Genomic DNA, 17,663 nt, shown 5'->3' on the forward strand with positions numbered 1-17,663 from the left:
GAGTAGTTTATGAACAGCTGATGATCAGGTCAGTTTTTATCACTTCTATCATAGTCATGTAAGGGTTGAGAGCAGAAATAACATTCAACTATGGAAAAACTTCCCTGTGTTATTACATTTAACACTTTTATAATTATTAGCACTACTAATGTGTGGGTAATGAAATATTTATTGGTAGGAGGTTACAGATATTCATGAAAATATTTTTGTACTAGCTAGTGCGGGAAATATTCAAGAATACTTTGGATCTGATATCCGCAATTGAGATTACTTTTGAAGGTATTGCTTTCTAAAAAAGAGTTTATCTGAGAGAAACTGGCTAGTTGGAAAGCTGTTATAAGTATGGAGGGTAGAACTTACAGTAGCTGTTTAGTTATTTGGTGAAATACAGAATATTATGCCATGTGCCTGTATGAATGCAGAATGTACTTGTTTTCAGATGAAGAAAAAACAAACTGAACAGACTGACATAATATCAAGGTCTCACTTGTGTAGGTCTTAACTAGGCCCATTCCTGGATAAGAGACACGAACTCAAACAGAATAGGGCTACACTTTGTGCCAACTACAAAAAGTAATAAAATAATTTTAAACTTCCACACTATACACCTACTCTTTTTCAACTTGCATTTACATTCACAAAGATCAAGAAAGTAACAAAATCTATTAGAACAATAACGAGTAACTTAAAACTATGGGTGGTGAAATCCTGGCTCTATTGAAGTCACTAGGGCCAGGATTTCACCATGGCATGTACTATAAGCTTGCTGAACATTAAATGGTTATGTGGCTTCCTCTCCAGGACTCAAGTTTGTTAAGAGACTTTGCTATCCATCGTCCAATGGGTAACAGTAACAGTCTTAAAAGAGAGAAGACTAATTGTCCTCAGTTTCCCACTGCACATAAAAGGTACATTTTCTTGTGGATGGGTTAAGCAGAAATGCAATTATCCTGAGGAAAGGACTGTGTCCTCTAGTGTTGCAGTCCCTTGTAGACAAATAAGGGCTCTTGGCCATCAAGCTCTCTAGTGAATGCTCAGCTCTCCCAGGTTTTGTTCCAGTTGTTGAGTTTCTCTAGATTGCCTTCTAATCCATTGTACAAGGATTTCTTATATACGTCTTACCACATACCCCATTAAGAGTGTTGGTGTGGTTTAAAAAATAATCAGGCTTGAAAATAACCACCACTCACGGTAGTGGAAAAGGCCTTATTTCATAGATTATAGTCAGACTTCTTCAGGAAGATGTCTTACCCCAAATTCCCAATTTTTTTATCCTAGGGATCAAGTACGTCACCCTGGCACCTGACAGTCACATGTGTAACAGGTTAAACCTCTAATGCAGGGATCGGCAACCTTTGGCACGCGGCTCGCCAGGGTAAGCACCCTGGTGGGCCGGGCCAGTTTGTTTACCTGCCGCATCCGCAGGTTCAGCCGATTGCGGCTCCCACTGGCCACGGTTCGCTGCTCCAGGCCAATGGGGGCTGCGGGAAGCGGTGTGGGCCGAGGGATGTGCTGGCTGGGTAGTAGAAACAAAAGTGAAACTGTTTGAGCAGCATATTCCAGAAGTCTTGAGGTCTTTCTGAGTGTAGCCTTCATTGATTTGAGATCTACCATACCATTCTCTCACTAGAAGGGAAAACCCATAATGGCAGCAGGCCTTAAAAGAGACCCAGTTTGGGAATAAGAACCATTCAAGAAATATGTTTGCTGATGATGTTTTAAAGAAAGTCACACCAGTGAACTGGTGGAAGTCACTTAAGCACTTGGATTCAGAAACTGTTGAAGTGATAATCTCACTCTTAACAGCAGTAGCTTCTTCTGCTGGTGTAGAAAGAATATTTTCTTCGTTTAGACTAATTCATTCCAAATTGAGAAATCGTTTGTGACCTGAAATAGCAGGAACGCTTGTTTTTCTTTTCCAGATTATGAACAAACAGGAAAATGAAGGTGAAGACGACTGAGTTAGCTGCAGAAGCCAATATTTTCAGTTTCTCATGTTGACCTGGCTGGCATAGTTGATTTAATTTTTTTTTTTAATATTTCATTTAACTATTTTAGTTAAAAACAATTTTAACAAAAACAAACCTGATTTTAAAAGACTTGAATGTTTAACTAAATTAAAAAATTCAGATGCTTGTTTTGTTAAAATGTTATGTTTACTGTTGAAGAAAAAAAATCAGGGATACATAACGTTTTTGTTTTAGTTAAATAAAACAATTTAAATGTCTGTCTGGTAATGTTCTCCTCCTAATTCAGCATGGCAAGAAAATCCTCCAAATATTGATTGACTTGTTGAATTGGAGACAGTTCACCTCCTGATAACCTCATAAATATCTGCTTCAATTACCTTTGGTAAATGAAATAACCAAACAATCATTCATTTTCTGATATAGCTGTAAAACTAATCTGAAAAGTTTTCAAAATAAATCACTTTAAAAATGTATAGTATGTACCTTCTAAAAATGAAACTGACATCTATCTCTGAGTTGTGAAGAATATGTATTAAGGTATAACAACCAACAAGAATGCACTTTTATGTAGAAATCCATGATTAAATAGAGTTTTCCTGACTAGTGATTTAAATCAAATCCACCCTGAACATCAGCAATTAAAATGTCATTCTTCCACAGCCTACACAAGCCACCTGCACTGTAAGCTCCAAAGTCTCCTCCCTTCCCATGTATCCACACCAGTTTAAACCCATGTGAGGATGCAGTAGTATAAGAAGCAGAACTGTGGGAACCCAGTGCAAAATGTTACTCTTTTGTCTGGAGATGTTTTGTCCCCTCCTCCCACTTCTCTCTTTTCCACCAAATGGTTCAGAACATAAGAACGGCCATACTGGGTCAGACCAATGATCCATCTAGCCCAGTATCCTGTTTTCCAACAGTGGCCGGTGCCAGATGCTTCAGAGGGAGTGAACAGAACAGCGCAATTTATCAAGTGGTCCATCCCGTCACCCAGTCTCAGTTTCTGGCAGTCAGAGGTTTAGGAAAACCTAGAGCAGAGGTGGGCAAACTACGGCCCGCGGGCCACGTCCGTACCACGGGGCCGTCCTGCCCGGCTGCTGAGCTCTCAGCCGGGGAGGCTAGCCCCCGGCCCCTCCCCTGCTGTTCCCCCTCCCTCACAGCTACTCTGCTGCGCGGCCTCTGTGCTCATGCAGGGCAGCGCAGCAGTGTGTGTGGCTCCAGCCGGGAGGCGTGACTCTAGACATGCTGCTCTGAGCGGCATGGTAAGGGGGCCGGGGGGTTGGATATGGGGCAGGGAGTCCTGGGGGGCAGTCAGTGGACAGGGAGCAGTTGGATGGGGCAAAGGTTTGGAGGGGGACAGGGGACGGGGAACAGGGGTGATTGGATAGGGGGTGCACACACCACCCATCCCATCGCCACTGCCACGCTGCTCAGACAAGTCAGCCCAACAGATGCCACGGGATCCTCTGGCATCTCCACGGGCACTCCAAGGACTTCCGGCTGCTCTGAGCCCCTCATTTTGGCAGAGGAGCTGATACTCCTGTACCCGCCCTCTCTGCTCCTCTCTGGACCCCTTTTCACCCAAGAGATCACCACTCCAGAGGACAAACCACTTCCACTGCTGCCAGACAGGCTCCTACTGGTGCCACACCACAGCCCACCTGTGGCTGTGGTGTGGTACGCCAGTTCCCCGGTGCCAGAACTGTCCTTGGAGTCTGAGGAGTTTTCGGAGCCAGAACCCTCATTCTCCCCAATGTCACACCACAATTCCGACTCACATCCCTGACCACTTTATCCACTGGAATATGATCCAGCAGTGAGGGTCTAGTACCAGTACCCGTGGGGTCCACCGCAACCGCAGGACCCTTCGCCTGGGCTGTACTGGGCACCCTGGGACTCCTACCGCCAATGCTACCCACCTTGCCAGGCATCCTATTATGACTGCCCGGCTCCTCTACCGCCACTGTCTGAGGAAGAGGCAGATGTCCAACCGGTGCCGCTGGCTTCACCAGTCCCCATGGCTGCTTCCTCTTCACTGGATGAGGCACTTATTCCTCTCTCCCTTTTTCACAGGATGATTACCGGCAATATCATGACTTGCTGCAGAGGGTAGCAACAAACCTGGGCATCCCATTGGAGGAGGTTCAGGACAAGCAACACCAGCTCCTGGACATTTTCCAACCTCAGGGGCCCTCAAGGGTGGCACTACCTATTAATGAAGTCATCCTTCACCCAGTGTGAGCAGTGTGGCACACCCCTTCCTTCTGTGTCCCCACATGTTAGAGGGCAGGGTGGAGATATTTTGTACCTATTAAAAGGATGGATTTTATTTTTTGCACGTGGCAGCTGAGCAGGCATGCCAGCAAACATAGAAGTCAACCCCTCCAGACCAGGCTGCAAAGTGCATGGATCTGTTGAGGAGGACAGTATATTCCTCAGCAGTACTACAGTTCTGGATCGCAAACTATCAGGCTCTGCTAGACAAGTATGATTTTAATAACTACGCTAAGCTAGCAGAGTTCTGGGACAAACTGCCACCAGACCAACAGCAGCAATATTAGGTGCTGGTAGACGAGGGGCACCTGGTTGCCCAAGTGGGCCTCCAGGCAGCTGTAGATGTGGCTGACACATCCTCTTGCTCTCACACAACTGGGGTTGTCATGCGCCAGGACTTGTGGCTCCAGTCATCTGGCTTCCCAAGGGAGGTCCAAAGTACAATTGAGGACCTCCCCTTTGGCGAGTGCAAACTGTTTCACAGCAAGACAGACTAGTCCCTTCATTCTTGAAAGACTCCAGGGCCATGCTACAGTTCCTAGGGATATATACCATGGCCCTGCGATTCAGACAACAATGGTAGCAGTTCCGTCCATGCCCGCATGCGCCCTACCCAGCCTACTACCAATGCCAGCAGGAGGCCCCACGTAGGCAGCACTGCTCTCAGTGACCTTGCTTCCCTGCCGCTGCCATGACCACCTCCTCCACCCTCTTCCACCAGCAGCCTCAGTTTTGATGTGATGGTCAAGACCCGCGAACCTCCCCAGTTGCCACCTGCAGATCCTCATGTTGTCTTTGGGGGCTATTTTGGCCTATTTGCCAACAATTGGGGCTGTTGGGTACTGGAGATCATCTACCATGGATACTCCATAGAATTTCTCTCATTTCCCCCGCATCAGCCCCCCACCCCTGGATACCCCCAGGGGACCCTTCCCTTCAATGTGTTCTCCAACAAGAAGTGGACTCTCTTCTCCTAAAGGCAGGGCTGGCTCCAGGCACCAGCAAAACAAGCAGGTGGTTGGGGCGGCACATTTCTAGGGGCAGCATTCTGGCGCCGGTCATCATAGCTGCCGACTCCGGGGCATGGGGAACAAGTGCCCTCGCCGCCCCAGCTCACTTCTGCTCTGCCTCCGCCTGCTCCCCTGAGCACGCTGCCGCCGCTCCGCTTCTCCACCCTCCCTCCCAGGCTTGCCGCGCGTGAAACAGCTGCTTCGCGCAGCAAGACTGGGAGGGAGGAGAAGCCAAGCGGGGCGCTCGGGAGAGGCGGCGGAGGTGAGCTGGAGTGGGGAGTGGTTCCTCTATCCCCCCGTTACTTCCTGCGCCCCCCCACCCTAGCTCACCTGCGCTCCGCCTGCTCCCCTGAACGTGCCGCCACTCCACTTCTCCCCCCTCCCTCCCAGGCTTGCCACGTGCGAAACCGCTATTTCACGCACCAAGGCTGGGAGGGAGGAGAAGCCGAGTGGCAGGCGCTTGGGGGAGGCGGTGGTGGTGGAGCAGCGGTGAGCTGGAGCGGGGAGCGGTTCCTCTACCCCCCCATTACTTCCTGCGCCCCCCCACCCTAGCTCACCTCTGCTCCGCCTGCTCCCCTGAACGCGCCGCTGCTCCGCTTCTCCGCCCTCCCTCACCTGAGAGGGAGGGGGGAGAAGCGGAGCAGCGGCACGCCCGGGGGAGCAGGCGGAGCGGAGGTGAGCTAGGGCGGGAGGTCACGGGGGGCCCGCAGGAAGCAATGGGGGGTAAAAATGCGGCACGCCGGGGGAGGAGGCGGGGCTGGGGATTTGGGGAAGGGGTTTGGAAGGGGTGGAGTTGGGGTGGGGCCGGGGGCAGAGGGGCACGAAAAAGAAAGGGGAGGTGCCCAAAATTTTTTTTGCTTGGGGCGGCAAAAATCCTAGAGCCGGCCCTGCCTAAAGGGAGCTATAAAGTAGATCCCACCTCCTAACATGGGATGAGACTTCTACTCCCCATACTTCCTCATCCCTAAGAAGGGCGGATGGTGCTGCCTCATTCTCAACCTTCGGCTGCTGACCACCTTTATCAGAAAATCCAAATTCCGCACGGTGATGCTGGCATCAATTATCCCATCTCTCCCCCAGGGGGCTTGGCTCACAGTCTCTACATGAAGAATGCCTACTTCCATGTGGACATTCACCCGGCCCGGTGGAAATTTCTACGTTTTCAGGTGGGACACAACACTAGCAATTCCGGGTTCTCGCTTTTGGCATAGCCATGGCTCCACAAGTCTTCATGAAGGTTTTCGCAATAGTAGCAGCACAAATACACCATCTCGGCTACTATCTAGACAACTGGCTCCTTGTCACGCTATCCCAACAAGAACTCACCTCTGCCATCCTCACCCTCTGCACTTTCCTGGGGTCTCTAGGTATTTGCATCAACAAGGAAAAGTCAGTGCTCAGACCTACACAGATGATCCACTTTATTGGAAGCATGGTTCAACTCCATCCATAACAAGGGCTCTTCTTCTGTTGGACCAATTTGCAACACTGACAACCATTATTGCAGATCTGCATTGCAAGCCACGCACCATGGTCCACCATTGTGTCTCTGTCCTTGAACATATACACTGCATGCATGTCTGCATATGTGTTGCTTCCAGATGTGGCTCCTCTCCATCTACAGCGCCAGCATGGGCCATATGGAGGCCAGGATCCTCATTTCCTGAACAGTGCTTACCTCCCTCACATGATGGACTGATCCTACCATTACAATGGATGCCTCCTTTGTGTGTTGGGGACCATGGTCACGCTGCCCAGGGGGTGTGAATGCATGGGAAAGCAAAATGCATATAAACATGCTAGAACTGTGGGCAGTCAGTTTCGTGTGCCAGGCATTTCTTTCTCTCATCCAGTCCGACCACATTCAATTGCTCTCCAACAACACTACATGAATAAGCAGGGTGGCACCAAGTCTCCCTCCCTCTGTTCTGAGTCTGTCTATCTTTGGAACTGGTGCATCAAGCACTAGGTGATGCTCCAAGCCATATATCTCCCAGGCACCCAAAATGCCCTAGCTGATGCGCTCAGCAGGACTCTCTACCTCAACCACGAGAGGGAATTACATGATGCCATGCTTGGATAGCTCTTCCATAAATGGGGCACCCTGTGGTGGGACCTCTTTGCCACTTGTGAGAACTGCAAACTGCCCCTTTATTGCTCCAGGGGAGCCGTAAGGGAAGACTCGCAGGGTGACTCCCTTCTCCTCCCCTGAACAGAACCTCCGCTATGCCTTTCCCCCCATTTCCCCTCCTTCCACAAGCATTGCACAAGATCCGCCTGGACTGAGCCACCGTGATACTCGTAGCCCCATTCTGGCCCTGCCAATTCTGGTTCACAGACCTACACAGACTCTCCATCCACACACCACTCTGCCTCTGAACACTCCCGGACCTCCTCATGCAAGATTGGGACCAGGTCTGACATCCCAAGCTGGGCTATCTTCACCTCACAGCCTAGTATTTGGATGGGGCTCGGAGATAGGGCATTCTCCACCCCAGCGTAACACATCCCTAACCAGAGCAGGAGGGTATCCACCAGGGCCTGCTACAGAGCTAAATGGAGACACTTCACTGCTATCACCATCCACTGAGCGCTATATCTATACCTATCGTCCTCGACCACCTTCTCAATCTTGCCCATAGCTCTATACGAGTCTATCTGGCAGTACTCAGTGTCTTTTTCTCCCCCGTGGACAGCGCCTCTGTGTTTCTACACACCCTACCACCATCCGTTTCATGAAGAGTTTACTCAGTACCTTCCCACCAGTACTCAAGCTCACACCCTGTGGGACCTTAATCTCATTCTCTCTGCCCTCACAAAGCCACCCTTTGAGCCACTGGCAACATGCTCCCTCTTCCAGCTCTCCATGCAGGTGACATTCTTGGTAGCCATTACCTCAGATAGACAGGTCAGTGAACTGGCGGCCATGATGGCAAACCCCCCTTACACCGTGTTTCACCAGAATAAATGTTCCTTATGGCTACACCTAAATTCCTCCCAAAAATAGTGTTGAAGTTCCATCTAAATCAGTGCAACTACCTATCTGTGTTCTGACCCAAACCACACACCTCCCACATGGATAGGATCCTGCACTCCCAAGACGTCCGCTGTGCACTGGCATTCTACCTCCACCCGACTCGCTCATTTTGCACATTGCCAAAACTATTTGTGGCCATTGCCAACTGATCCCAGGGCCAAACTCTCTCCTCCCAATGAATCCCCAAATGCGTCTCTGGGTGGATCCGTGAATGCTACAGACAATCCAATGTACCTCCACCTGATGGAGCCACAGTGCACTCCATGCAAGCGCAAGCAGCTACATCAGCCTGCCTCGCTGACGTCTCGTGGCAAGACATCTGTCATGCAACAACCTGGCACTCCGTCCACACCCCACAATGCCATCGCACAACTAGCGGCTACGGACTTTTGTGGGCCAAGCTGTACTGCTGATTGCACTTTCTATTGCATCCTCGCACCCACCTCTGCACTGATCACTGCTCGCTAATCACGCACGTATGGAATACATATAGGGACCATGACTCGAAGAAAAAGAGATTACTTACCTGCAACTGGAGGTTCTTTGAGCTGTGTGTTCCCAATTTGTATTCTAATACCCACCCTCCATCCCCTCTGCTGTGGACTGGACTGCACAACAATAAGGGACACTGGAGAGGTGTCGACCCGCAAGACCTATTATACCCTCAGCTTTGAGCATGCACTACACATGTGGGTCTATGGCTACTGCTAAGAAACACTTCTGGACTCAGGTGCATGGCGCGCGTGCGCACCCATGGGTGGAATACAAACAGGGACCACACATCTTGAAGAACCTCCAGTTACAGATAACTAACCCCCTCTTCCCTATTCACACCATGCATGATTTATACACTTCTATCCTATCTCCCCCTTTCGCCTCTCTTTTCTGAGCTGAACAGTCTCAGTCTGTTTAATCTCTCTTCATCTCAAAGCTGTTCAACACCCTTACTCCTTTCTGTTGCCCTGCTCTGTACTTTTTCCAATTCAGTGTAACTCTTTTGAGACGGGGCGACCAGCGCGGCACAAGGCGTTCAAGGTGAATTTCCACCCCACCCCAACCATGCAGAGAGTCAGTCCAGTGTTCAAATGTGGAGCTGCTGCCACATCTGGGCCCCAGGGGCCTGTCTGCTGCAGAGGTGAAAAGTCTGGCAACTGTGGCAAACTCACCCGCCAAATGGTCCCGGTTTGGAGCTGGTGAGGAAGGTGGAGCAGGCCCGTCCCCTCCCTGGGGCAACTTGGATGGGACCAAGGGGGCCTAGGCAGAGCGATGCAAGCGGGCGGGGGCACCCTGGTTCCCCCCAAGTGAGTGTGAGGGGGGGAGTCAGCCCCTCCCTCAGGCCGGGCAGAGCGGGGGAGGGTCCTGTCCCTTGACGGTGCCCCTAGGCGGGGCGCTGCCGGGCCCTGTGTGAGCGGCGCGACGCGCGGGCCGCCTCCTCGCTGCGTGCGGCCGAGGCGAAGGAAGCCGCGGGCTGCAGAGCGCGGCCGCTGCCGCCGCCTCTCGAGCAGCCGGAGCGCTAGGCACGGGGGGGGGCTGCCCAGCCCGCGACGCCTTGGGGTAAGAGACCCGCCGGCTGCCGGCAGGGGGGCCGCTGCGAGCCGGGACGGAGGCACTGGGGCGCCAGGGGCCGGGCAGAGAGAGGGGCAGCCGGGCTAGGAGATCGGGGGGCTCCGGTGCCGGGAAGGGGGAGCGGGGCGGTGGGCGTGGAGTCTGTGGCTCTTTCAGGAGCTCCGGCTCGCTCCTCTGATTCGAAGCGAACTGCTCCCTTTGTAGACAGGCTAGACACTCCCAGGCATGGGGCGCTAGTCTGCGCTGGGGAGGCCACTGCTGCCTTTTAACGGCGCTTTGGAAACACTCCCGGCCCGGCCAGCGCCGAAACACCGCCTGGCACACGCTCCCGGGAAAGGGGGGTGGGGATTGGCCGGGGAGTTGTTGCTGTTTCTTGGCTCTGCCTGTGGCTGTGGTTGGTGCGGCTGCCTCCCCCCACGCCGCCCTGCAGGGGTGCTGGGGGCGCTGCCGCTGCACCCCCTGGCTTGAAGTGGTTTCCATCAAATGCGGCGTTTGCAGGTTGGTGCAATGGCTCTCAGCATCCCCGCCAGACACATTGTTCCAGCGCCTCCGCCCCAGAGAAGGTTGGGAAAGTATCGGGATGAAACATTTTGTGCTTGTTTTCTCCCCCTGTCGCCAGCCGTCGGGAGGCCTGTGCCAGGGCCATCTTTGGTAGGAAAATGGTGACTCGGTTAGAAGGGCAGGGTGTGTGGATGAGCTCGGACTGTTATTTGGAGTATTAAGTCAATTCCGAGTGTTTTGTGAGCAGTTAGCACATGAGTTGGTAGAAAAACGTTTAGGGGGAAATGGTTGCATTGCAAAAAAAAAACAACCCCAACCTTCTATGCATATTTTACGTTATTTGGGAGATCAAGTTCAAGTTGTCATCAGATATATTTGTGAGTTGTTTCTGTACAGTCATTTACTTGAAGACTACCTAGCCACCCAGGACAAAATGAATCTCTGAGGAACAGAGACCTCAGTCTTTTTTCTGTTTATGGAACCAAATGGTATGAAATACAGACCGCCACGACCCCAGCCATTTCAAAGGGCAAGAGCAATGTAGATAGTGAAGGGGACTGCTCTGCTAGGTGCTGTACAAACACAGAACAAAAAAGAGGTTGTCCCGAAGAGATTACAGTTCAAGTACCTTGCTCCTCATTTCTCCATATCATTCTGACCAATCATGTGTTGGTCCAGACCCATGCAAAGAGAGTGATCTACTCCTTTGCTGCCGTAGCAGCCTCTCAGACAGCAGTAACAGTTGTTTGTGCAGGGAAAGGGAGTTAATCATCAGTGCTCATGGTGGGCCTTTCAGAAGTATTTTTCTCCCCTGTGTCATGGTTCTTTTGTTTAGATTAGAAAAAATGGGCATTTAGGATGGACTTAACTAACACATGCTTTGGCTAACTCGATCACCTGAAATCAACTAAAGGTGTTGACTGCCTTTCATGTAGATACAAGGTGAGGAGTAACTAGTGTTAGTTAAGCGAGACTTAAACTTGACCTTCCAAGTCAAGCTGTAGTGTGCAGTTTAGGAAGTGAGTAACTGGGAATGAGCCAACTGAATTATGAAGGGTTAAACAACAGGGATAGGTAGCAGGCAGAAACTGAATGTAGGTAAGGAATGAAGACAGCCAGTGAGAAAGTTTTGAGGGCAAGCAGAAAATGGGGTGTAGTGAAAATGTAGATTGAAAGGATAAGTGGCAACTAAGAATAAGCAGTGAAGCATGGAAATTGTTAGCCACTCACCCCACAACACACATCTGTATTAAATTGTTAATATAACTCCATTGCAGTGTATTCATATTAGTGACATCTATCCAGTTGTGTATTCAGAAGCCCTTTGATATATAATGACTAAATCCAGATTGATGGCGTTGAAACAATTTGGTGCTGTGTTAAAACATATCTTTATTCACTAATCTATCAGAGCTTCTCCTTTGTAAAGTAAGTACTTGTTTACTTACCATATATTTATTTTAGTTCCTGCCATTTTTTATTAAGATATTTATTGTTAAATCTAGATTATAATTTATGATAAAACATCAAACTTTATGTATGTCAAAACATTATTATGTAAACAGTGAAAGTAAATGGCTCTTGATTGTGTGAAAGATCCTCTGTTCTTTGTATATGCCCCTGGAATGAATAGGGGAAGCCCCCCAAAACTCTGGATACAAATAATGCTTTTTTTTTTTATTTAAAAAATAACTGTATTAATTTTAAATGATATTCTATATTTAAATCATTTTTATTTATATATTGGTATTTATTTAATTTCTTCCCATTTTATAGTGTTAAATTGCTCGAGTGGATATGTTGTACTTGGGTTTTTTTAATTAGTTTCCTAACTGCTAGTAGAATTTTAGTTTACATAGAATTGTTTTTCTACTAAAAGGTTCATAAATTCTGAACAAGACAAATCCAGGGCCTCATTAACATCTTTACCATAAGAACAATACAAGCTCATTCTAAGCTCCTTGTTATGTATTTGTACAGTGCCTGCCAGAATGGGGTCCTAGTTTATGATTGGGGTCCATAAACTATTTTGATAACATAAATATTGAAGTCAAACACGTAGTATTTGAAAAACCATATCATCTATGATATACTGAACTTCCAGAAGTGAAGGAAGCTGAAATTCTTTGACCAAGCTATATTCCTCCAATTTTAGGTGCACGTGTCTCATTGACTCCAGTCATTTATGTGCTTTTGAAAAATCCCACCTTTAAGTGTTTAAGGTACAGGTTTAGGAACCTAACTTTAGGCTCCTTTTTTTTGAAATGTTGGCATGTGTGTATTGTTAATGTATTGAAAGTCTAAACATCTTATTGTTAACACTGAAGCGGTTTTGTTTTGAAGTGATAAAGATTTCATGCCACTAAGAAGTTTTTAGTAAAAATACAATTTTAGCTTTTGATGCTACGCACACCTGTGTACATACTTTAAGTGTATTTGTGTGAGAAAAGTAACATAGCTGGTTTTGGGGTTTGCAGGATCAGGGCCTTAATTTTAATACTTTGAAAACATTTTTTTTGCATACAGCAGATTTATAACATTCAAATAAGATTCCCTAATCAGTAGTGGCAATTAAGAAAACCCACATGCTTATATTTTAATTTATTATAAAGTTTAATGTTCAGCAGCATAACTTCACATTGATTTCACAATTTTCAATTTGATTTAAATCACTCCACCCTGCAAAGCCCTTAAAATTGGTTTAAAGGAATTACATAAGAAAAACAAAAAGGATTTGGCTTCCACTCCAGCAAATACAGTATTTTCAGTTGCTTTTTCTTATTTCAGTGCTGCTTGGAGATTCCAGAAATTGACTGCCTGCAGGAAATCATGAGGTCACAGTACGTCACAGTGCCTATAGTAACTATCCTGCTGTTCTTATTATGGATTCCACCATCAATGGGCTGCAATAAGGCTCTCTGTGCTAGTGATGTCAGTAAATGTCTGATACAGGTATTTCCTTTCTTTACCCTAAAGACTTAGTTTCAGAATTTGTTTTTAAGTCTTTCAAATAGATTCAGTGATTTAAATAGACAATATCCAATGATACTGAAATATGCTGAAATAAAAAAAACTTTATTTTGCTTAGCTGCTTATTAGTACTTTGAACGGCAGCTGAATCCTCATTCTCTTTGTAAGCAAGTATATTTCTATGACATTTTCTCTATTTTTATTGCTAAGAATGGTTTCATGAAAACATTAATTCCAAATTTAAAAACCAACACAAAACAAGAGTTCATTTGACTCCTGTACATTCTAAAGCAGATGAAGGTGGATTCCTTTGTTTGTGACATAAGAGGTGTGGTTTGTATTTTTTCTGAAATCTGTTCTGCTAACAAAAGATTTTAATTTCATCTGGGTTATAACAGATAACAGTCACGCTTTTAATAATGTTAGTAGGAAAGAAGAGAACTACAGAAAACCTACATCAGCATTAAGTTTGCTTCTTTAAATTAGGATGCTTTCAGTGTTTTCCATGAGGCTCCTAAAGCTCTTTAAAACTGTCTCATGTAGACATGGAAACTTCTTAGGGTTCCTAGATGCATAAGGAAATCTTTAAATTTTGTTTTGTGACAGCTGTAGAAATATGGCAGCTGGAAATGATGGCCAGGAATTCTTAATGTGCACCTCAGCTCAGGATGATGTACTGGCGTCAGAAATTGCAGGCAGTGGAGCACGATGCTTTTTACAATTAACCTCAGGTTTTAGATGAGTGAAGTTATGACATTTTCTCTCCTCTCCCTCATTTCCTGTCTGCAATGTATTTTGTCTGCTTACTTAAAGTATGCTGTAGTCTTAAAAGTGACTAAAAACAACATCAAGAGTTTCCATGTTTGTTTCATTGACTTCCATATAAAATTTGCACAGTTTACAAATAAAAACCTTTGCCAAACATGCATGTTCATACTGGGATCTGAAAACCAAACTGTTTTTTTTGGCTCCTGCATTGCCTCTAGTACTGTAAGTTGCTGCATCTGGAAACTAGTTAATAATTCTGTGAATAATGGATGAGCTAGAAAAGTGCTAACAGGAGTGGGGTTTGGTTTTGTTTAAAGTAAAAAAGTTACTTTTGCTAGTAAAGCTACCAGATGGGACTCAGTGCCTACAGAGAGCTGATGTGTTGTAAGAATCATTTTTATTGTCTCATTTCTGAGTAAAACTGCACTTGAAACCTCTTTAAAAGGAATATACCAATTATAACTTTTAAATGTACAGTGCATTTGAAATCTAACTAGTTACTGTAAAGTTCTCTAACAACTTATTTGTTTTGGTAATAATTGGTAGGGTAAAACAGTTTAAAATGCCTAATTAGTAAATGTCCGGATACTCGGAGGCATTGAGCACTTACACCTCTTACTGATGGTGATTGGAATTGTGGGTGCTTAGCATCCCTGAAAATAGAACCATAAAATTGAAAGAACTTCAGTTTCAAAGAATTGTGACTTAGAGAACCATAGCAAATGCTTATGTGCGTTGTCTTGAATTGACCCTGTCATCTACTGAGATGATCTAATTTTAAAAAGTTTACATTTCATAGTTTGTAATGCCTTCTTAGGCCTTGTGCAAATTGTGGATATCCGTGAGTTACAGTAACTCCTCACTTAATGTTGTAGTTATGTCCCTGAAAAATGCGACTTTAAGCAAAACGATGTTAAGCGAATCCAATTTCCCCATAAGAATTAATGTAAATGAGGGGGTTAGGTTCCAGGGAATTTTTTTTCACCAAAGACTAATCTATCTATCTATCTATCTATCTGTATACACACACACACGGTATAAGTTTTAAACAAACAATTTAATACTGGTACACGGTGATGATGATTGTGAAGCTTGGTTGAGTGGAGGAGTCAGAGGGTGGGATATTTCCCAGGGAATGCCTTACTGCTAAATGATGAACTAGCAATTGGTTGAGCCCTGAAGGGTTAACTCTCTCACTCTACAAGGCAGCAGGAATGGAGAGAGGGGAGACAGCATCGCAGACAGAGACACACACTCTGTGTGTGTGTGTGTGTGTGTGTGTGTGTGTGTGTGTGTGTGAGAGAGAGAGAGAGAGAGAGATGCGCATTTCCCCTTTAAGTACACTGCCTTGTTAATTAGATCAGCTTGCTGAGACCAGCTGCTACCAGCAAGCTCCCTCCGTTGTCTGTCCCCCCTGCTCTATGGAAGATGGGGTAAGCGGGGTGCAGGAGCAGCGGGGAGGGGGATACCCTGACAGCCCCCCTCTTCCCCCTCTCCCCCCCGCACAGCAAAAAGGAGTCTCGGGGAGCAGCTCCAAGGCAGAGGGCAGGAGCAGCACATGGCATTGGGGGAAGGGACAGCTGCAATTGCTAGCCTGCTGGGCAGCTGCTGCACAGGGAACTTAGGGGAGCGGGCAGGGGTGGAAGTAGAAATAGGGACTTACTGGTATGGGGCTGGGTTGGGGCCGGCTCTGGCCCCCGGAAGGGGCGGGGCCTCAGGCGGAAGGGGCGGGGATGGGGGGTCAGAGCTAGCCCCGGCCCTCCCTGTACCGGTAAGTGCCCTCCCCCTCCCCCACCGGGGTAACAGCCCAAGGCTCAGCCGCTGCTACCGCCCTGGGCCCTTTAAACCGCTGCCGGAGCCCCCAGCTGCCGCTGCTACCCCAGGGCTCCGGCAGCAGGGCTCTGGCGGCAATTTAAAGGGCCTGGGGCTCCAGCTGCTGCTGGGAGCCCCAGGCCCTTTAAATTGCCACCTGGGGAAGCCGGGCCACCCCGGTACGGCGCATCGACTCTTGCCGGTACGCTGTACCGTGGTATACCGGCTTACTTTCACCTCTGGGAGCGGGGAGCTGATAGGGGGACTGCCGGTCCACCCTGGTTCCAATCCCCCACCAGCTAGCTGTAATGGGCTGCTCTTCCTGCAAGCGGTAGACAAAGCAGGCGGCTGCCAAAGGACGTTAGAAGGGAGCATTACACAACTTTAAACGAGCATGTTCCCTAATTGATCAGCAACGTAACAATGAAACAACATTAACCGGGATGACTTTAAGTGAGGAGTTACTGTACAGCGATTGGTGTAGCTATGTTCTCCAGCCCAGAGAGGCCTAGTTGCTGTTTGCACTAGTGGAGGTTAGCCCTGCTTGAAATAGAGTTAAGCTCCCCCTGTACACATAGCACCAGTGCAGCTACAATGATGGGTATTCAGAGCAAATTCCAAGTCTAGACAAGGCCTTATATTAGAAAATAAGACTTTTTCCCCCCTTCCTGTTGTCCATTTAAGTTGTCAAACACTGATTTCTCCCTCTCAAGCATTCATCTGGTTTTAATGGAGTACATAGGGTTACTGTTGAGCTTTAGAGGCCCAACATTTAACCTACCTTTATGTTGCTTTTAAATTCACATGGTCATCTCTATCCCTCTAAAATTGCTCCCCAAACTGAAGAATGCAAAATATGTGCAATTGTGCTGAGACCCTACAGTAATTTAGGGTGTCTCTACAACTGAGGAATATGTGAGCTGTTCATCTACTCTGCTTGTCTGCTTTCGTCTTATGAACAGGAATGATGTGCTTCAGTATCAGGTAGGAACAGTGAAGGGATAACTTGGGTGCAAACATAAAACAGCTCATGAATAGAATAACTCTTAAAGTCTTGACTGTCCCTCTAAAGCATCATATCATCTTTTATTTGCTTCTATGCTTCCGCAGCACCAGCACTTAAGGTATTAGCATAGCTCTGGGACTAGTGTTTGAATGCTAAGCGAGATATGTATTATTTCTGACTGAGCCCTGAGTCTAAGGCTAGGTCCACACTACCCGCCTGATTCGGCGGGTAGAGATCGATCTATCGCGTCTCATCTGGACACGATAAATCGATCCCAGAAGTGCTCCCCCGTCGACTGCGGAACTCCTGCTCGCCGAGAGGAGGAAGCGCTGTCGACGGGGGAGCCTGCCTGCGCCGCGTGGACCCGCAGTAAGTAAACTTAGTTCGATCTAGGAAACGTCGACTTCAGCTATGCTATTCTCGTAGCTGAAGTTGCGTTTCCTAGATCGATCCCCTGCCCCAGTGTGGGCCAAGCCTAAGAGTTGGGGTGGTGGTTGTAACTTTACATTTTTTTAAAATTTTCTTGGTAATGGAATTGTGAACTTAAATAAGTAAAACTACTAGATATTGAATCTGGAATATAAAGGATTTTCCCTGTCAAAGTAGAACAGCCATAAAGTAGGTAAAACTTGTGGTCTGGAATATGGATGATGTCTCTTTAATATTACTGGGGTACTGCTGCAGCATGTGAATATTTGTCATTTTAATGTTCAAATAGTGAGGCCACCTGGACTGAAGAAATACTGAAA

General features: G+C 47.4%; 1 protein-coding gene across 1 annotated transcript in view; it reads left to right on the top strand.

The window, feature by feature from the left end:
* Positions 1–9,821: 9,821 nt before the first annotated feature.
* TWSG1 (twisted gastrulation BMP signaling modulator 1) overlaps positions 9,822–17,663 on the top strand; it is a 49,070-nt gene continuing 41,228 nt past the window's right edge. The window contains exons 1-2 of the mRNA XM_065399545.1: positions 9,822–9,845; positions 13,146–13,310. Of these exons, the coding sequence (XP_065255617.1) occupies positions 13,188–13,310 (123 nt within the window). The 5' untranslated portion in view covers positions 9,822–9,845; positions 13,146–13,187. The remainder of the gene's footprint in view (positions 9,846–13,145; positions 13,311–17,663) is intronic.

Source organism: Emys orbicularis, chromosome 2, assembly GCF_028017835.1.
Source record: "Emys orbicularis isolate rEmyOrb1 chromosome 2, rEmyOrb1.hap1, whole genome shotgun sequence".
NCBI classification, from domain to species: domain Eukaryota; kingdom Metazoa; phylum Chordata; order Testudines; family Emydidae; genus Emys; species Emys orbicularis.